Source organism: Siniperca chuatsi, linkage group LG9 (genome assembly GCF_020085105.1).
Source record: "Siniperca chuatsi isolate FFG_IHB_CAS linkage group LG9, ASM2008510v1, whole genome shotgun sequence".
Classification (NCBI taxonomy): Eukaryota; Metazoa; Chordata; class Actinopteri; order Centrarchiformes; family Sinipercidae; genus Siniperca; species Siniperca chuatsi.
In genome coordinates, this window is record NC_058050.1 from 31,378,357 (window position 1) to 31,400,326 (window position 21,970).

At 39.5% G+C, this 21,970-nt stretch overlaps 1 protein-coding gene across 1 annotated transcript; it reads left to right on the forward strand.

Annotated features, from left to right (window-relative positions):
• Positions 1 to 4,881: 4,881 nt before the first annotated feature.
• Positions 4,882 to 21,443, forward strand: LOC122881650 (alpha-N-acetylgalactosaminidase-like). The gene is made up of 9 exons (XM_044208111.1): positions 4,882 to 5,037; positions 10,415 to 10,571; positions 14,419 to 14,559; positions 15,592 to 15,803; positions 15,930 to 16,024; positions 17,195 to 17,356; positions 18,342 to 18,539; positions 18,692 to 18,832; positions 21,158 to 21,443. Exons 2-9 carry the CDS (start codon positions 10,417 to 10,419, stop codon positions 21,362 to 21,364), a joined length of 1,311 nt encoding a protein of 436 aa, XP_044064046.1. The 5' UTR covers positions 4,882 to 5,037; positions 10,415 to 10,416; the 3' UTR covers positions 21,365 to 21,443.
• Positions 21,444 to 21,970: the final 527 nt, after the last annotated feature.

Sequence of the window (21,970 nt, forward strand, 5' to 3'; positions counted from 1 at the left end):
CACGGTAGTCATCCGGCTACTTCACCCTGAGACCGCTTCCTCGTCATCTGCTTTTGGGTCCACATACCTCCATATAGCACCCCCGCTTCGACATGATAAATATATTGTAATACCATATATGTCCATATATGAAAATGCACCAATTTTGAATAAAAACAATATACACTCTTATATATGTCATATGTGCTAACATCATATGTACATACATAGCATATATAAAATTTTCATAAATGTACATATATTTTTCCGTAATTACTTCAATATTCATGAGTCACTGAAAGATTTCTCTTAAAATGTTCCCAACACAACTCTTTCTCAGTTTGGTATGTTTTATTGGAGCAGATGCATCAGTAAACACATGTATTGGGTTAGGGTTAGGGGTTAAAACAGAATCAAACCTCCTAAGAAAGGATGTTCAGTTTATACATTTAACCATCAATTACTCATAGGAAGTAATAACAAATTAGATATTGTTAAAAAAAATAAACACAAACAGGATTCAAATGTTGAAATATATATAATAACATAAAAGGAATATACAGGTAGAGAAAGTTGAGCCATTAAAATAATAATCAAAATAAGGAATTAGGGGGCTAAATTACAATTACATTCAGACAGAAATATATACATTTTCCTGGAATGGGTGCTTTTGACCTTTTTTATAAATTTGATAAGTGGAGAAAATTCATTTTTAGTGCATTCCACAATGGGGGGAATGTTAGTGAAATGACGTTTAGCCTATGTATATAATATTTTGTTATTATGATGCTATTGCTATATGCTATGCTTGTTCTTCAAGATTACTCCTGACTGGATAGATTTGAAAGAGAAGAAATATTTATGGAGTTGGAACTCAGCCAAACATGCAAGGATTTCCATAAGTTTTGGATCACATCACAAGTATAAAATAGGTGCTCTGTTGTTTCTACATTTATGTGGGTTTGCTGTGTTGAAACTACAATGGTCTGTTGCTGCCACAAGGAATTGTAAAGGGTGGTCCAGTGTATCCTATACAAAAAGAGATAACAAAGGAAGCATTGAAGCACCTTTCCTTAGCATTTAGAGAAACAGCTCTCATTGTGGCTGCCACTGAGATACTTCTGGATCATTTCACTCAGTCAGGAAGCTTCCTGAGCAAAAAACTATTTGACTGCAACCCTGCTGTCCACCGACTGCAATCCTCAGGGCATGATGGGAAACGCCTGGCTGTCACCTGATCAAAGAGCTGATAGAGCTCTTAGTTTTGACCACAAATGGCACGTTTTGTAGAAAATTCTAATTTTCTGTGTAATTGTCAGAATTAACGCTAGACTGTAGGATATTAGCCCCATGTTGTGCAATGAAGGTTTAATCTGTTAACAAACATATCTTGTGCGGTTGATAATAATAATAAAGGTTATTAAAACAAGCAATTACAAAGTGCTTTACAAGGCAGACATAAAAAGAACAAAGGATAGAATACAATGCTTGGATATGATAGGCAAACTTAGACCTAAAAAGTATCATCAATTCATTGGTACAAAGTTTGTTTTTCTATTTCTTACATTTGTATGATTAAATATTAAATATTTAGTTTGTATTATTATACCATACATACCGGTAATCCACTTTGTACTTTACACTTATTTTATACTTATACCCACTTGGTACTTAATTGATCTGACCTGTATTATAGTGTATTATATTTTTTGCTTAGTCCTTCTATTCCTATGTGCACTGACGTGATAGTGAGCTACTGTAGCAAAAGAGTTTCCGTTCGGGGATCAATAAAGTATATTTGATTCTGATATTCTAATAAGGATTTAATGAAACTCGATAATTGGAGGCCAATAACTCTTCTTTGTAATGATGTAATGAAACCTAATAGCTCTTCTATATGCAAATTGGCTCAAACATGTTCTAGGCAATCAGTCAGCTTTCATCAATATATGAATGATATATACACAACAATGTGAGACTAATACTGGATACTGTATGTTAGATTATCAATCCCTTATAGAATCAGAAAGTTTCATTCTATTTATTTCTATTTACTTTTTTTTAAAGCATTCAATTCTATAGAACACACCTTTTAATCCAAACACCAGAAAAATTAGAATTTTGGAAAAACTTTGCACAATTATTAATATGTTTTGTAAGGACATAATCAGCTATATCTATCTCAACTCAGAAATTAAAAGTTACTCATGGAATCAAACACGGTTGTCTTACAGTATATCTCCAAAGCTTTTCATTTTATGTTCTCAGCTGCCGGCTTGCCTTATTGTAAATCACCCAGAATTCAAAGGAATTAATATTTTTGACTATGATTTTCACATAAGTCATAAGGATGATACTGTTTTTTTTTCTTAAAAGACAAATTTTCCAGTGACTGGAAAAAATGTGAATTACTGCAAGTACAAGGTAATTTATTCATCATTTTACAACAGGATGTAGACGGAGCAGGTCTCTGCAGAGATGTGGGCACAACAGTCTCTGATTCCCGTTGCTTAGCCAGCCTGAGTCCCATTTGGTCCAGACTGGACATCAGCCAGGAGCAGCCTAAAATCCAGGCTCTCTCCTCCTGAGCGATCAGCAGCCGTGGTGCCTGCCTGGTCTGGTTGATCTGGCTCAAAGTCTGCTGCTCTTTAATCCCAACTCTTCCTTTTTCGATGACAACAATGATGTATTACTGCCATAGGTAATAAGTGTTTCAGCAATAAAGCTGACAAATTTAAATTAAAAAAAAATAATAAAGGAAAAAACAAGCAGAGTTTGAAGGAGCTGCAGATCGCAGCATCTGCAGGTGTGGCCGTTGCCATTGTCAAAATCTCCTGTTCCAGTCAATTTGAACCATTTTGTCTCTTTGTATGTTGCTCTGCAAAGCATCAAAAAGGCCAACTCTGTAATATACAATTTTATATGGAGGAATAAAACATATCAAAAAATCACAACTGGTCAAAGAATATAAAGAGGGAGGTCTAACAAAACTGGGCTTTGAATCAATGTAGGAGTGTTCAAAATATATTGGATAAAAGCCTTTATGTCTCAGACTCAGTCACTATGGTTTCATATCCCCAGAAATATATTTAAATTGGGGGGTTGGAATTTTTGTTAAAATGTGATTATGAAACTACAAAATTGCCTTTGAGGATATCAGAATTTCACAGACAGATACTGTAATACTGGAAGATGATATTTACACATAATTTTACTCCACATGGCTCCACCTTGTGGAACAACAGAACATTTACAGTCAATAGGAAAACCTTATTCAATCAAAATTAGTATGACAAGAAAATAATCTTTGTTACAGACCGGTTGGATGATCCTGGTTTCTTCTTACAGTTTAATACCAATTTAATTTTGATGTGCAATGTTCCTACGGGGAATTAGCAACATTTGTAAAGCAATACCACACCCCTGTTGCACTTACAAAACATGCTCTCTCACACAAATGTACAGATAATCTTGCCAGATTTACAAATTGGCCAAATCCCTATCAATGATAGGAAGTGTAACAACGAAACCACAGGGAAAGCACTCAAATCTATATTTTTCATGATTATACAAGAGACACAAACATTAGAATAAGTGACACTAATTTAACAATCCTGAACAAATATTCAAAATATTTAAAATGGTCAATTTCACCAGTTTAAAATTCTGAATAAATATTATCCAGCAGCAGAAATGTTAAGGAAACGATTTGGATTTGAGGTTGACCCCTGCTGTTTTTGTCTTGAAGAACTTGAAACCATAGAACATATTTTCTATTCATGTTCATTCACGGTACAATTTTGGCAAAACCTAAATAATTGGCTAGGTATTAAAATGGAGAACATCACATCATTTGACACACACCAAATTTTACACAGATAATCTCTCTAAAGAAATATTTTATATGATCAACATCATCATAATTATGGGTACATATCACATCCATTCATGTAAATGGAAAAATCAGAAGCCCTCATTAAGTTTTTTTCAAAACAAATTAAAAAATGATTTACTAAATTTAGCTAATATACACCAGTCAATACAAGAGATGTGTCAGAAAATGGCACAATTTCCGGTGTTTTGACCACAATAAAAGGTTGTTGTCCATTTAATTGGCTCTGCTGCAAAATGTAATATATGTGTACGGGTCTTAAAATATGGATCTGAGGTGCTTTGATGTGCCTCTGATGTACTTCTGAAGATGCCTTGCCTTGTGTGTGTGTGTATATATATATATATATATATATATATATATATATATATATATATATATATATATATATATATATATATATATATATATAAATATATATATATATATATATATATATATATATATATATAAATATATATATATATATATATATATATAAAAATATATATATATATATATATATATATAAAAAATATATATATATATATATATAAATATATATATAAATATATATATATATATATATATATATATATATATAAATATATATATATATATATATATAAAAATATATATATATATATATATATATATATATATATATATATATATATATATATATATATATATATATATATATATATATATATATATATATATATATATATATATATATATATAAATATATATATATAATATATATAAATATATATATATATATATATATATATATATATATATATATATATATATATATATATATATATATATATATATATATATATATATTATTTTATATTTTAATTGATCAGTATATTTTTATTTATTGTCGACATTGCCTTGCTTCTTCTAGTTTGTAGAATGCAAATCAAGATTCCTGCTGGAAATTGTAACAGAATTGTTCTAAATAAAGATTTAAAAAAAATTCTGTTTCCTGTTTTATCATGTGACACAGAGCAGTCACATGGCACTCAGTTACCTTACCTTACCTTATCAGGAAGAGTAGACGTTGCAGCTCAGGGGAAAATCCAGGAAGAAGAGAAGGCAGTCATGTGCCTGCAAAAACAATACTGACACCCATTGTTTAGATCAGCCGTGTGCAAGCTGAAGCGTCAGGAAAACAGGTGGGAGACGGTCATTTTCAGAACAGATTTTCAGTACTGTTTAGAATGTGTGTTTAGCTGGGATCTCAGCTGCTCGAGTGTTCTTTGTCTTACAGAGCTGCCCCAATAACATTTTTCCTCTGGCCAAGATATTATACATAATTCAAGTAATAAGGAAACAAAACATATGGGGGATGGGGGAGTGGTGGTGGTGGCAGCTTAATGTCATGTCATTAAGCTGCTGATAAAGTAATTTCATTTGTTTTGGTCTATCTACAGAGCTGTATTTCCCATGGTGATCTAAATGCTATATACTCATTTGATCTAATTTGGAACTATTTCAGAATTATGCTGTGAATTCTGAAGTGGTTCCAAATGAGATGAGTTTACACAAGTTCATATTTTGTAAGTTAAAATGAGTTGACTAAATGTCCAACTGATTGTTCACATAACTCATCAAATCAAATTGTTACCTTATGTCCCAGCATGCATTGTATCTGGGTTAAAATTCTGCTGAAAGCCTCTTTCTATCACACTGTAAAACATCACACAGGAATTTAGTGGAATCAACCAATCTTTTGTCATTACCTTAACATAAATATACAACTTTTATTAATTTCAAGATAAATCCCCTAAAAATTTTGACTTCAGAACATATACACATGAGTTGTTCTAGCTTGAAGTCCTTTGAGTTAAAATGAGTTGAATGAATGTACTGCTGAGAGTTCACTTACCTCATTAAATTAAGTTTTAAATGAACATGATTAGCATATTAGCTGCTTCCCGAAATGCATTGTTTGAGAGTTAAAACTCTCCAGAGGACCCTTTGTTTGTGGCTTGAACAAAACAGACATGAAACTTGCTGTGTGTCTTTAATAGATGTTAAGATAAGTCATGGTTGTTTCTTTTCATGATAGTAAAAACTGAACCTTGGTGAATCAAATTCAGTCTGTAGCCCCTTACACTCATAGTTTAACTAGATCATTGGAGGCCTGTTGATGATGGTAACAACATATTTTAACGTCACTGGAATCCCCAGGGAGGACGTCCAGGTGACTGTCAGGAAACATCTCAGCCGTCGGTACAGCTTTCATTTTGGAACTACTTTTGAATGGGACGTCTTGGGGGGACATTTAGACAATGGTTAAACAACGTTGCAATGTTTGTGTCGACAAAAAAGCCTCTTCAAAGTGAGAAAATGTAAATGGAAAGCAAATCTGACTAATGTTTGACAGTGTGACTGAGCAGTTGTTGATTCAAGTTTGAAAAAAAGGCATGGCCTCTAGGAGCACCATGGAGCAGTTTTTTCACGAGCGGGTCCCTGTTTTTGTTTGTCTCGTACATGAAGACACACATGCACACGCACATGCATGCGGCTGATGAGATACACAGGTCCAGTTCCCATGTCCCTCCTTACACAGACTTAGTGGGAGCGAGCGCCAAAGTCTTTGAGGGCTCAGGGCAGTCCCACTGAAATCAGAAAGGGCTCTGTGACAGACTCTTTCAAGCCCTTTAAGCTCCAAAATCAAAAATACATATTTTCCCTCTTACCTGTAGTGCTGTTTATCCATCTAGATTGTTTTGGTGTGAGTTGCCGAGTTTTGGAGATATCGGCTGTAGAGATGTCTGCATTTTTGGAATATAATGGAACTATATGGTATTCAGCTTAGTAGAAAGCCGAAACTATTGGTAGAAAGAAAATAGTTCCCACATGAAACTGCTCCCAAATTCCGTGCATGTAGGTGAAACGTAGCACAGGACCTGCTTCGTTGAAGGGTGACTTCCTGGTGCCAGTAGGTGGCACTATGAGTATGATTCAGTATTGGTCTGTAAATGTCTTCAGGGTGGGACTCTTATCAAATATGTGAAGTTTGGGGCAGATTTGAGCATGTACACTCGAGTTACAACAATGTCCTGTGTCAAGGCGAAACATGGCAAGTCAACGCCAGGAGACACGCCTTTCAACAAAAACTCAGAAGCTTCAATATATAGCATCATCAAGGTCTTGAGGCTTTTCTAACTAAATTTGAGATGGATCTGGACAACTTGCTAAGAGGAGTACAGCCAAATATAAAACATGTAATTTCCTGTTGCCAGTAGGTGGCGCTATGATTATGACTGAATATTGGCCTGTAGATGTCTTCAGGCTTGGATTTGTTTGTCAAACTTCATTTCTGAATCGAATATGACTCCCACAATTTCAGAAGTGGATTTACCGGTTGATGATAAGTATGTATGGTATAATAATACAATGTAATAATATAAGTAATAAACAGTAATGCATGAACTGTCAAGTTAAGTGTAGCTTATTAAGATTATCATGAGATGGTGCATATTGCACAGCAGTAATAGAAGTATGAATAAATATCAATAAGTTAAACTGAAAAGAGTATATTGCACAGCAGTATTAACACAGAATATTGCACAATTACATCAAGTATTGCAGTGATGTTAATGATCCACTGTCCAGTTTAATGACTTAGGGTCATATAGACTAACACTTAGTGGGAGGAGTTAAAGAGTTTGATGGCCACAGGCAGGAATAGCTTCCTGTGGCGCTCTGTGGTGCTTTTTGGTGGGATGAGTCTTTCGCTGAAGGTACTCCTTTGTTTGACCAGCACGTCCAAGATGGCATGACACTGTCCAAGATGGCATGTAGTTTTTTGCCTGTGATTTAACATATGGGGCCAATGGGCCAAGATGAGGAGAAATGATGTTGGTCAAGTCCTGTGGTCTTTGCTGCCATCCAGGATTTGATGTCTTGAAGACAGTTACTGAGGTCAGTGAGTTTGCTGTGGTCATTAGGCTCTAGGGGGAGGTAGATCTGAGTGTCATCAGTGATGATGTGTTATTTTTCTGAATATTGTGTCCTAGTGGAAGCAAATAGATTGACAGGAGGACTGTACCAAGTATGGCTCCTCACGGGACACCACAGGAGATGGGAGCTGAGGAAGAAGATTGCTAATAGAAACATTGAAAGATCTGCTGGATCTCCCATCCGGAAGTCATTCTCAATTGTGAAAATGGTCTGAGAACTCAGAAATTTAAGCTACATGTTGCTTAGGCCCTGCCCTCAGGGAGGAGTCTTCCTGAGTGTTTGCTGTTTACCCTGCCTAGTTTCACCTGAAACTGACCTTTTGTTTCCAAGATGGCCCAGTAATCAGGCCTATTGTTCTCTGGCTGCACCGCCCTCATCACATTAAGTAAATGATTAGCATATGATTGGCTTGACCATGGTGTTAATACACTGTGGTAAACGGTTGGCAAGTTGAATCTCAGCCCACCATTTCTGTTTATAGAGGGGTTTTCTTTTTTCACAAAAATGGCTTCTTTGACTCTTTCAAACCAACTCTTCTCTCTACTTAGAATCTTCACCTTACTTGTCTTCAAATGTGTGGTTTGTAGCTTTTAGATGCAAATGCACGGTGCTCTGCAATCCAATAATCCAATAAACACAATAAGTAAAAAGAAGAAAAATAAGAAGAAAGATAGCAAGCAATGAGTTAAAAGTTATAAATATAAAATAAGATATGAAAAATATTATAAAAATAGTCAGTGTAATTCGGGGGATTCAGTCAGAAAGAAACTGTTTTTGTGGCGTGTCTGAAACAGTTTGTGTCCAGAACGGGAGGGGTCAACCACAATCGTCCCTGCACACCTCAGGGTCCTGGAGACGTACAGGTCCTGGAGTGATGATAGATTGCAGCCAATCACTTTCTCAGCGGAGCGAATGATACGCTGCAGTCTGCCCTTGTCCTTGGCAGTGGCAGCAGCGTACCAGATGATGATGGAGGAGGTGAGGATGGACTCAATGATGGTTGTATAGAAGTGCACCATCATTGTCTTTGGCAGGTTGAATTACTCAGTTGCTGCAGGAAGTACATCCTCTGCTGGGCTTTCTTGGTGAGGGACCTGATGTACAGCTCTAACTTGAGGTCCTGGGTGATGATGGTGCCCAGGAAGCGGAAGGACTGGGGAGTCACACAGGGTGATGGGGGAGGATGGGGCTGGGTTCTTCCTGTAATACACAACCATCTCCACTGTCTTTAGAGTGTTGAGCTGCAGGATGTTCTAATTGCACCACGTCAATTCAATTTATTTTAATTTCAATTTATTTATAACATTAACATTCTGTATGCTTTGTGAAAATCAAGAAACAAGACTTGGAAGCGTTCTCAGAGCATATCAATACTGTGGACCCCAACATCAAGTTAACACGAGAGGACGCCAAAGAGAACCGACTGGCCTTTCTTGATTGTTCTACACTCAGGAGAGGATGGAAAGCTCCAGATAGAAGTGTACAGGAAACCAACACATACGGATCAATACTTGCTCTTTGACTCACACCATCCACTACAGCACAAGCTGGGTGTAATCCGGACATTACAACACAGAGCCCAAGAAGTGCCCACTGGCTCAGAGGGTAAGAAGAAAGAGGAAAGGCATGTCCAGAATGCTCTCAGCCTGTGGTTATCCTACTTGGGCTATCAACAAAGTTAAAAGAGCCAAAAAACAGGACAAAAGTGTAACTGAACCAAGAAGGAACGGTGTCTCCATTCCTTATGTATCTGGACTGTCTGAAAAACTACAAAGGATCTTTAGACAGCACGATGTTCCTGTTTTCTTTAAACCAGGCAACACTTTAAGAAAGAAACTCGTTCACCCTAAGGACAAGATGCCCACACAAAAACAGAGCAATGTAGTTTACTCCATTCAATGCAGTGAGGAAAACTGCAAAGAACGGTACATAGGTGAGACCAAACAGCCACTTCACAAAAGACTTTATCAGCACAGACGACACGCTAACTCAGGATTACAGAGCGCCGTGCATTTGCATCTAAAAGCTACAAACCACACATTTGAAGACAGCGAGGTGAAGATTCTAAGTAGAGAGAAGAGTTGGTTTGAACGGGGCGTCAAGGAAGCCATTTTGTGAAAAAAGAAAACCCCTCTTTGAACAGAAATGGTGGTCTGAGATTCAATCTCCTCAAAGTCTATCACAGTGTATTAGCACCTTGGTCACGCCAATCATATGCTAATCAGGTACTTAACAGTGATGAGGTAGGTGCAGCCAGAAAACAATAGGCCTGATTACTGATTACTGGGCCATCATGAAACAATTAGGTCAGTTTCAGGTGAAACTAGCTAATCAACAGATACTCAGGTATATTCCTTCATGAGGGCAGGGTTTATGTAACACAGAGTAGCTTAAATTTCTAGTTCCCGTCCCATTTCTTCACAATTGAGAATGACTTCCGGATGGGAGCCGAAACGTCTTGATTCTGAAAACAGTGTTCAGATGACTACGACTGAAACCCTTTCTACGATTCTGTATGCTTGTGTATGTGAATACATGTTAAGTAAATTTGTTAAATAATTTGTACATTTCTTCTTTTAGAAATGGGGCCCTTAGCAATAACTCCACTCCTTGCCCTGATCTCACTAACTGTAGCCCTAGACAACGGATTGCTGAAGACTCCACCTATGGGATGGATGGCCTGGGAACACTTTCGCTGTGATATTGACTGTAAAAATGACCCAGAGAACTGCATCAGGTATGATCAATTGGGGAATTTCTCAGATTTAGCTTACTGTTAAAATATGTTCATTATGTCCTCAGTTGTGTATTGATGTAATTCTGTACTGTTCTGTATTATGCATATACGTATGCCACAAGGGGGCACTAGAGTGTGAGCAGCATGAGACGCATTTGCGTTATTATCTTTGTCCCGGTTGATTTACGGTTGACTCTTACTGAAGACTGTCTGACCGTGAGACTGATGTGTCGGCATCTATAAAAAATAAATATGCCAAGAACGGCTAAAGATGGTACATCTCTCGTCCACTCTTTTCCTCTGAATGCAACGCTAGCTGCAACAATAGTGTAGTACAACTCAACACTTACCCTGCACATTATGAGCAAAGATACTGAAAGCTTAATCACTAACAAGATAAGGCACTGAGGTAGAAACCAATCAATGTCCACCAACCATTAAGAGCCGTGACAAAGAGAATACAGTCAGAGTTGCTGGAGGAGAGGAAAAGAGGAGACCTTGTCAGAGTAGAAAACCACACAATTAGGTAGTTCTGCTTCTGTGGTAAAAATCTGAGTTGTGATGTTGATGTTTTGCTGCAGAGAGGGGCTGGAACAATGAATTTTGCGTTCTGTCAAACGCAAAATGCATGCTAAAGTGCACATGACACCCATGCCAGGCTACATTGCAATGATTGAGGACCAAAGTTTTGAAATATACTATATGTGTAGACAGTTTTGAAAATGTTGCTGTTTAATGTGATATTGTGAGACAAAGTTCTCGCTATGACTGCTGAGCAAGTATTTGATAGTTCCTTCCATAACACTGAGGGGAAGTTCAATATTTACACAGAGATATTGGGTTTAGTAAGACAATAATAGGCTAACAGCCAATACACAATCCCCCAAATATGTCATTTTATCAATAAAAAATATTTAAGTTGTGTCTAGATTTACATGTTGATTAGCAGTCCTTGAGTTTTGAGAATTCCTAAACCCCGTCATGCCCCCGGCTGGTTTCAGTGTTTTTATCCTGTTATCTCAATATCATGAGTTAATTTTCTCATTATAACAGGATAACAAAGTTGTTTTCTTATGATTGCTGTTCATTATTTTGTCATCTCCACAAAACAAATCACTAACCTATGGCTGCTCTCATCTTCTGCAGAGATAATATGTGCATGTGTCATGCTCCCTTGCGCTCCGGCACTATCAGGATCGCTGATAGCTGCTCCTCCTGCACTCGGTCTAGGAACCGAGGGGTCAGTGGGACTGGTGGCTACAGTAGTAAATGTGTGTGCACCCAGCAAAGCAACAGTCTGGCAATGTTTAGGAGCTGCGTTGAACGCACGCCTCCCTGGCGATTTATGTAGGCTGCTGTTACTTTGTTGTCTGTGCAAATCAGCACATGGTGATTCTGCAGCAACGGAGTCCCAGCGTGTTTATGTGGAGAGGCATGTGAGCTGGCCACTGTCCTCCCACCACCCGTGTCAGACATGTCCCTCATCCCCACCCTGAGAGAGATGTGTCTGAGAACACTGAGATGTGTGACATAACTCTGCCCAGAGGGACTCCTGCTGCCAGGGTGTGAGGATTTCTCCAGTAGGCTGAATCGGAACCTACTGAGGGAGGAATGGACACCATGCATCTCCGCTGACGCACGGGATCGATGCACAGGTGCATGAACCATCTCTGTAGGCATCTCATGTGGAGGAGGCCCAGGGGAATCACCACGTGACTAACTGACATTATGTCGAGCAGCTGCATGACAGAGAGAGCTGTCACAACATTGTGAGGCGTGACATGACGGAGGAGAGCTGTAAAAGCCTCCACTCTCTGTTGCATGCTGGCTGAATTCAATTCCACTCCCAGGTAAATGACACGCTGGGAGGGGAGAGCTCTTTTTCCTGTTTATTGTGAAGCCCAAGCTTGACAGATGTGTCACCAGTGTCGTCTGTAACGCAGCTTCCTCCCTGGAACGAGCCAGCAAAAGCAGGTCTCCAGATAAAACAATACTCTCATCCCTCTCCAATGTAATGCTCCAGAGCTGTCTCCACACATCTGGTAAAAGTGTGTGGAGCCAGGGAATAACCGAATGGCAGACGGTTGTATTGATACTGAATTTCCTGGAATGAGAAGCACAGGAATTTCATGTGTTGTGGGATGATAGAAACTTGGAAATACGTGTCTTTTAAGTCTAGGGACGTGAACCAGTCGCCCTGCTGAACACATTCCAGTACCTGTTTGATTGTTAATATGTGAAATGGTCTGTAACCTCTGCCGATCAGCCTGCTCATCCAGCTGTCCATGGAGGATACACGCTGCCACTCTGGGGAATGCTCTGAAAGCAGGCATACATGCGTTTGGTGCACTGCGGTTGCCACAGAGGCGAGCCGATCCAGGTGTGTTTTCCCGTGCAACTCATGGGGTCTCTGACCAAAAGGGCTGTGAGGAAGCCATGTGGCAGCAGTGTCAAGATGTCACAGTTTAGGAGGAGGAAGCTTGTGACACCCTGAAGTGAGTCGACACTCTCTCACAATGCAAGGTAAGGAGATGAAACACTGAGCGCGGACAATGTTGTGTGTGCGCTGTCCTCACGAGGCGTAACGATGGCACTCGTGGGCTCATAATTACATTAATTCTATCAGAAAGACAATGTGTGAGGGACGTCCCTGAGAGTGTGACAGAGGAAGAGTGCTGCTTAAATGTCATGAGTCCGTGCTGCCTGTTAACCATAAGGTTAATAGGCAAAACAGTTTTGTGGAAAAAAAGAGCATTCAAGGAACCACACACACACAACCCCCCCAACCCGTCACTGTCGGCTGCTATGGACCATAGCAGGCCACCCGGCTGGTTTTGAGAGTTCGCCAGGGAGCCTGCCCCACATCTGGGAAGGCTGGCTGAGGTGGGGGTGGGAGAGGAGGAGGAGGCGCAGGAGACAGGCGTAGCCCCGGCGGCAGACGAGGGGTGTTTCTGCTGCTGGCAATGATCGTGGTGGTCCTGCCACTGACTGGACGAATGCTGAGGCCGCACAGTGGGTCGTGTCCAGCTGACATGACGCCTGATGATGTCCGATGTCCAAACAAAGTGTGGCCCGTTCAGTGTGGACAGTGTTCGGACTGATGGGGGCTTCCAGCGGGTCTCTCCTCGACACCTCGGGGACGGAGTATTGTTGCAGCCAGAGGTGCCAGTGGATTTGCGTCTGCCAAGCCGCAATCCTGGACTGGGAAACAGTGTTGGAAGCGCATAAGGTAAGTGATGCGCTGGCGGCCTTGCTAATTTCACACACCTCCTCCGGTGTCATGGTGTTTGACTTAGCAGCTAGCTTAGTCAAGGAGAAGGTCAGCAGGGAGATATTGTTAGCTGCCGCTGATGCCTGAAAGGCACACTGGTGAGTGCAGTCTGCTAGCTGCGCCGTCAGCTGATCGCTAGCGGAGGGCAGGGCTGGTCGCTGTCCAGCGATCATGCAGGCCTATTTCACCCAGAAAAGGCCTATCACTGGGTAATTCCTGATCGCTCCCCCAGCTTCCCCCACTTGAGAGAGAGTGTCTCCGCGCCACGGGAGGCTCCACAGCCGCAACCACTGTCTGGCGGCCGGGCACACGCAGACGACTTCCTTGGATGACATTCGCTCTTTAGATTACTCAGTGCTTGTGGCAGTGTCGAAGAAAAATGGGAACTGATTGTCCAGTCTCAGTCCAATTTATACACAAGGTGAGACCAAGGGGCCCACACAACAGGTGGGCGTAGTAGTTTTTGCAGTGCTGCGCGTGCACGCGAGGGATAAATCCACTAGTGATACCCTTAGAGGGTGAAGCATATGCAAAATAGAACTCTGTCTTCCTTTCCTCTATCCAACCTGTCCACAGTGAGGATCTGTTCAGAGACATGGCTGACCGGCTGGCTGAGGATGGCTGGAAGGAGCTGGGCTATGAGTATGTAATCATAGACGACTGCTGGATGTCCATGCTGAGAGATGAACAAGGGAGGTTGCAGCCTGAACCCTCCAGGTTGGTCTACTTTCCTGATTCAGCATGTCTGTGTTCCGTCAACATTCATTACTATGTAATAATTTATCTTGAAAGCACCACGGTAGAGACTTTCAGTTTTATTCATTTGAATTATTCTGATGACCTCCTGAAGTACAATTTTGTACAAGAATGTGCCATTCTTAGTTTGCACTGTGGATTTAGTTAACAAGTCCATATTCAATAGCCAGTTTTTATCTAATTTTATGGGTAGATCTGATAGCTGTCGGTTTTCAAAAAACAACATATGTACTTCTGATCTATCCTCATCAGTTGTTTGTTTATGCATTAAGACCAGGTCAACCAATGTTTTTCTCCTGTTTTATTCAAATAATATTGACATCTGAAGAAGTAAGATTATATAGTAATTTGCAAAAGAAAATAAAACATGCAAAGATTAGAGAACTGTCTGAAGGAAGAAATCTAATTTTGTGTAGAATAAACGTTTTTCTTTTCTATCCTATCAAGCACAATGTACTTTCCATGTTTGCATTGCTGAGATGGTTAGCATGACATACATTTGTTCATCTGCCCATGCCCTTTTCCACAAGGGTCTGAGTCGACTATACGTGCCGACAAACTTTTGTGAACACTTTACTGTATGCAGACACCCAATGTAGTATAAACAGAATCAGTTGCTTGTTTGCTGTCCATGTCCAGCTTGGAGTATATCCAGCCTTTAAATCAGCTAGCGAAACCTCAGATTTATTGGTCTCAACCCCTAGTTTGGGAACAGCTGTGTTACTGGTTAATTTTTAGCTATCTACCTTTTCTTTTTCTTTTTGTGGTGTTTTTGGTGATTAGCAAACACCTGTGGGGGGATTACTTCTACCTTCTGGACTATTGTCTGTTGGGGCCTACCCTGACATGCACCTAGCATGGTAAAACCAAAATGGATGCAGTTGGGTTTCATAAATGTAAATAGGACCTGTGTAACTGAAACATCTCTTTACTCTGGGGTCATGCTTCAGTTAGTTCCTAGTAAAGTAACAGTGTGTGCTTGCTTTCCTCCAGGTTCCCAGGGGGCATTGCAAAACTGGCGAGGTATATCCATGACCGTGGACTGAAGATGGGCATCTATGCAGACATGGGCACTCACACATGTATGGGATTCCCTGGCACCACACTGGATAAAATCGAGATTGATGCCCAGACCTTTGCTAGCTGGGGGGTAGACTATCTGAAGTTTGACGGTTGTAACTCAAATCCTGTAGAACAAAGACTGGGTAAGAATATCTACTAACCTATTGAATTTCATGGAATGGAATCATTGAAAACCTAAAATTATTTAGTACAAGAAGCCACAAGAGATCGTGGATTAGCCATAGCAAGTGTTTTCTCGTGTCACACAGGTTACCCTCTGATGTCCAAGGCTTTGAATGCTACAGGCAGACCTATGGCCTACTCCTGTAGTTGGCCTGCCTACCTGGGAGGACTTCCACCTAATGTGAGTTTCATTACTACTTCACTGTCAAACCAAGTTGTTGGGTCATTGGGACTTGGATAGAACTGTGCCAATATTCTGAAAAAAAGATCGGATAAAGGCAATTGCTGCATTGAAACTAGAAAATTCTTGAAACAAGTTTATTTGTATTGAAAACTTGTTTCCCCTTGTTTTACACAAAGAGAATTTTAGAACTCATTAACAGACAAAATGACTTGTTAAGATGAAGATTTTTAGCCATGTATGGCTCGATAGGTCTGTTGGTTTGTCGGTTAGTCTGACCACTTTGGTCCAGACTGAAATATCTCAATGACGTCTGGATTGCCATGAAATTTTGTTCAGGCATTCTTGGTTCCCCTAATAACTTTGGTGATCCTCTGACTTTTCATCTAGCACCGTCATCAGGTCAACACTTTCATCAGAATCAGAAGTACTTTATTGATCCCCGAGGGGAAACTCTGTTGTTCCAGCCGCTCACTATCACATCAGTTCACACAGGATAGAAGTACTAAGCAAAAAATATAATAGACTATAATACAGGATAGATAAATTAAGTACCAAGTGGGTACAAGTATAAAATTAAAATAAGTGTGAAGTACAAGTGGGTTTACTAGTTGATGATAATAATACAGTATAAAGTAATAGTGCATGAACTGTCAAGTTAAGTGTAGCTATTAAGATTATAATGAGACGGAGGATATTGCACAGCAGTAATAGAGGTATGAATAAATATCAATATCAATAAATAGGGAATTTTAAACTGAGACGAGATGGAGCTACAGCAACAGGCAGCATGCACGTTGGCGCATGCGCACTGTTGATCAGCCTCAGCTGAACTTTGTTTAGTGCTGATTAGCAAATGTTAGCATGCTAACATGCTAAACTAAGATGGTGAACATGGTAAAAATTATAACTGCTAAATATCAGCATGTTAGCATTGTCATTGTGAGCATGTTCACACGTTGAAGTTAGCATTTAGCTCAAAGGAACACTGCTCCTAAGTACAGCCTCGCAGAGTCGTTAGCATGCCTGTAGACTCTTAGTCTTGTTAAAATGTATTCACTGTTAGTGACCGAATGATTAACATTGGTGTCCTGCTTACATAATTCTGTAGGTGAAGGCACTTAATATTTTTGCTCACAACCTTAATGCCGGTTTCCCTGCTCCTACCAGGTGAACTACTCTCTGCTGGGGGATGTTTGTCACCTGTGGAGGAATTACTATGATATTCAGGACTCATGGGACAGTGTGCAAGGCATCATTGAGTGGTTCTCTAACAACCAGGATGATCTGCAGCCGGCTGCGGGACCTGGACGATGGAATGACCCTGACATGGTGTGATGGATTTGTCTTCATTATTGATCTCATACCTTAAAACATTACATAACTATGTGGCTGGACACAAGGCTTAGATTACATTTGTTAAAGTCACAGAGGACAATGACTAAGGAGTCTGTGTTTGTCCGCTCCACACAAAGCATCTGCAGTGGAATGTAAACACTGACCACAATGAATGAAACAAACTAGAGTAGAAGGGTTTACAGTTGATAAAAACTGATTCCAGATCAGGAGAACAGCGCTGTAGTATCACTGTCATATCATTACACCAGCCACTGTTAGTGTAAAACCAGATACCTCCACCTTTCGTTTTGCCTCTAAGTTCTGTGTCGCGATCCGCTCTGAAGAGACGGAAGCCTGCTAGCTGCAGCGCAGAGTCCAGTATCAATGCACACAGTCATGTCTCTGTGAAGCATAAAACAGAAGATGAAGAAAAGTATCTGTCCTTTGAATCGCTTTTGGAGCCAGCCTCAAGTGGCCATTCGAGGAACTGCAGTTTGACACTTTTGCATTGGCTTTTTTAGTCCAGTCCCTCTCCTCCGGTGTTTCACTGCATGGACAAAGGTGAGGGCAGCATTTGATGAGCATGTTCAATAATTCCATGGATGCGGTGAAAAAAGTAGGAAATAAATCAGCTGTTTTCCTGATGTTCATGAGCTCTTCTCTGGTGAAATAGCTCCAGGGTACTGCAACAAAACACTGAATTAAAAGACAAAACAAGACAAAACAATGCGCACCAAGGCAGCCGTCCGCAGTGCCATTTTGGACATGTAATATGTTTAGGCCTTCCATCCACACTAAACTGTTGTGTCTAACCCTCATCTAACCCTGCTTTCACAGATGATTGGGTGCAGTGTAGCAGTAACGTTAAAGAGCCTCCCACTCTCTTCTTTCTTAGCTGTTCTATGCCTTACTGTATATTATTTGACCAATTTCTTTGTTGTCTCTTCACGCCTCAAATACCTCTGATATATCTCCTCAGCTCATCATTGGAAACTTTGGTCTCAGTGTGGACCAGGCTCGCTCTCAGATGGCTCTGTGGGCTATAATGGCTGCACCTCTCATCATGTCTAATGATCTTCGAAACCTGGACAACAGCGCGAGGGCCATCCTGCAAAACAAAGTGGCCATTGCCATCAACCAGGACCCCATGGGTATCCAGGGAAGACTCCTGTTGCAGGTCATCATCATTATTGAGACATCAGTTTAATTACAGTGAACAAACAAGGCTACAAAATAAAAGTATACACTTAGTTCACAACTAATGTGAGTCACAGTTTGGCACTAACAGGCTCATATTTTGCTTTGTTTATTTTGTGTGTTGTTGCACAGGAGAAGAGTCATATTGAGGTTTACTGGAGGCCTTTGTCTCATTCAGCCAGTGCCCTTGTGTTCCTGAGTCGACGGACAGACATGCCCTACCTCCACCACACTTCTCTAGCTAAACTCAACTATGATGCTGGCAACTATGAAGTTTGTACACCCTCTGTCTTACCCTGTATATTCAGATTAATGGATTAGTCTGTCCACAAAACTAACCAACAATTAAAATTTTGATTGTTTCAGTTCATTTATCAAGGAAAAAATGTTAAATATTCTCTGGTTCCAGCTTCTCCATTGTAGAGATTTGCTGCTGAATATCTTTGGATGCTGGACTATTGGTCAGGCAAAACAACAATTTTAAGCTGTGACCTTGATTTCTTGGATATCCTGATGGACATACTGTATATATACACTAGACGTATAGACCACACAAATTGATTCATTCATCAATTTTAGCTTAAAAGCAGCACAAGAAACAGACCAGAGAGGTAGGAAGGAACAGGAACAGCATACAGATAAGTTGAAAAAATATATACAGATAACAAATAAATCAAACTTAGTACGTTACCCTAAACCAGTGTATGTTTGTATGTAATGTATGTGTCAAACCAGTACTGCAGTTTCCTGATAATCCAGATCAAAGTGACAATAATCACACAATGTGAAAAATGACATTTATACATGTGTTATATAACAATTTATTACAATTAGAAAAACACAAATGCCTACACATTCTGACAGTCCCCATGACTGACACGACAGTAAGATGACCAGCTGGTCCCTGAGCTGCGCAGGAGAACTGATCTTTGGAAGCAGCGGTGGATGTTTGTCAGACTGCTGTAGAAGAAAGTCTCTCATTTTCATCTAGCTTTGGCAGTCCTTCATGTTGTACGTTAGATTATAAAACTGGTCAGATATTTGATAAAATGCAGACGTGAGGTGATCAAAAGCAGCTAGTCTACACAATGAGACACATTTCCACTTCCGATGTAGACAGGAAGTTAAAAGACAAAACAATGTGTCAGAGCACTTGTTGCTGAAATGCATCAAGTCAATAGTGGTTGTCTGAATAGAGTGAAGCTGTAATGTCCTAGGGGCAATGTGACTCACAGACAGCAGTCAATAATAATAAATACAAAAAGAACACAACTGTGGAAAGACCTTAACTTGAACCAATTCCAATCCAACAGTTATATACAATATACAGTAGAAAATATGTTAAATATCCATTTATGAACCTTGTCAACATCTGTTTTGTTATATTTCTGAGGTTCCTGTGTTTGAAGATAAATCGGTACCGGTTGAGGGTAGGACGTGATGAATTTTGTCTGTAATAATTAGACTTTTTATCTAATAATTAGAAATGTATTATTTAAGAAGCTCATGAAGTCCTTACTATATGTTTTAAGACTATCTTTCCAAAATAAACGAGATTCTTCCATATTGGTGGAACGCCATTTCCTTTCAAGTTTTCATGATGTTTGCTTTAATTTGAGGGTTTACGGGTTATACCATGGAGTTAACCACCTTTGTTTTATTATCTTCTTTTTTAAAGAGGCAATAGAGTCTAGTGTCGTTCACAGTGAACCTGCAGCACTATCAACAAGATGATCAATTTGGGAGGGACTTAAATTAGCTTAGTAGTCCTGTTATATTGAGACATGGCATTGAATTAAATGCTGATGGAATCACTTCCTTAAATGTATCTACGGCACTATCAGATAGACATCTAGTGTAGGAGTTTTAGTACACCTAATGGTGTGCAGTCTAGTAATAGCCAGGAGTTCAAAAGGTATAAAAAAAAAAAAATAATGGTCAGATAAAAAAGTATTCTGTGGAAAGACTTAATTGTTTAATTTTAATGCCATATGCCAGAACAAGGTTGAGCGTGATTAAAAATACAACCAGGAGCACGGTACACTATAACAAATAGAATTGGCTGTCATGTTTTCCAGGTTGGGTGTAAAAGAGTAAGAACAAGGCTTTTAAATGAGTTCTAATTTAATATAGTTTATATTAAATCATTCACTAGTACAGTTTTAGATGACAAAGATCTGATTAAACATCAGATCAGAGTCCACATTTAATTCTCCTATTTTGTTAATTTTTATCAGAATTTTTTGTATAACCACTTCTGTTTACTTTTTATTTAATTAATTTAAGTGGTCAGGCGCAGACACCATCACTAAGGAGTTTTGGGTGGGTAACTGCTCTGGAAGCGCAGAGAAGCGTGTAGGACTGCAACTCTGCCTCCTGGTCTCAACTCTAGGTTGTCATAGTTTAAATCTACTAAAGAACTCTGCGAAAATTTCTAGATATAAGAGTAGTCTGACTTATGATTTCACCCTTAGTTGTTAGGCATAACAGTTAAGAATTTATGGGCCCTTAAACGATTTGGTGAAATATGGCTCAAATCATCAAATGTGAATTACCTTGTCTTTATCAGCCTTAAATATGCTCTTCTCTTGTTTTTAGGCCTGCGATGTGTTTACTGGCTCGACAGTGACCGGGTTGAACGCCACCACAGAGTTTACACTCTCCATCAATCCCTCAGGTGTTGTCATGTGGTACGTCTACCCAGAACAACAGTCCAAACAGACTGAGACACTCCACTATCAGCACAGGAGAGCCTCACAATTCACATTCCATAAAGCTAAACCTGGACATCATACTGTGTTATAAAAGAACAAAAATGCTAAGCTGGGATTTTATGGAATCATTTAAAATGCTAACAGGCTCAATAAAAGCCATGTCAACTTGATCTTGACTTATCGTTGAACAGATGTTCTTTTGCACTGATGTATGTTTTCATGACACCAAACTTAACATACTTGCATTTTGTGTTCTTTTTTAAAATTGTTTAAAAGGTGCCTTTTCCTTACAATGAACATTTACTAATTGTTGTCCTTGTTTGTGATGTTTGTCCCAGGACGTAACTTCAAGTAATTTTGTTAAAATATTGTAAATATTGTCAATTCAATTAGTACACAATGTTGGGACCACTGGCACTCCACCATTTGAATTCATTCATTTGTGGGACTTTAACTCAACTTTTATTAGGAGACCGCATGCTCTTTTGCTCTGTAAACAAAGGAGAGCCATCAAACTCAGTCTCCCACAATCCTCCAAGTATCCACATGTAGGTGTGATCTCCCCCCATGGACCCAGCTTCCAGCTGCCATTGGTCTGTCTGACCTGTGACCCGTGATGTCACCAGATCAATAAAATGGTCAGCAGCCATTGTTCTTTCTCTCTCTTTTCTTCCTGGCTTCGTCTACAGCACTGCTG

Excerpts from the sequence above, each read along its gene's own strand:
- LOC122881650 (XM_044208111.1), top strand. The coding sequence starts at position 10,417 with ATGGGGCCCTTAGCAATAACTCCACTCCTTGCCCTGATCTCACTAACT. Across the intron at positions 15,804-15,929 it reads TCCTGTAGAACAAAGACTGG|GTTACCCTCTGATGTCCAAG; the intron begins GTAAGAATATCT and ends CGTGTCACACAG. Across the intron at positions 18,540-18,691 it reads AGGGAAGACTCCTGTTGCAG|GAGAAGAGTCATATTGAGGT; the intron begins GTCATCATCATT and ends GTTGTTGCACAG.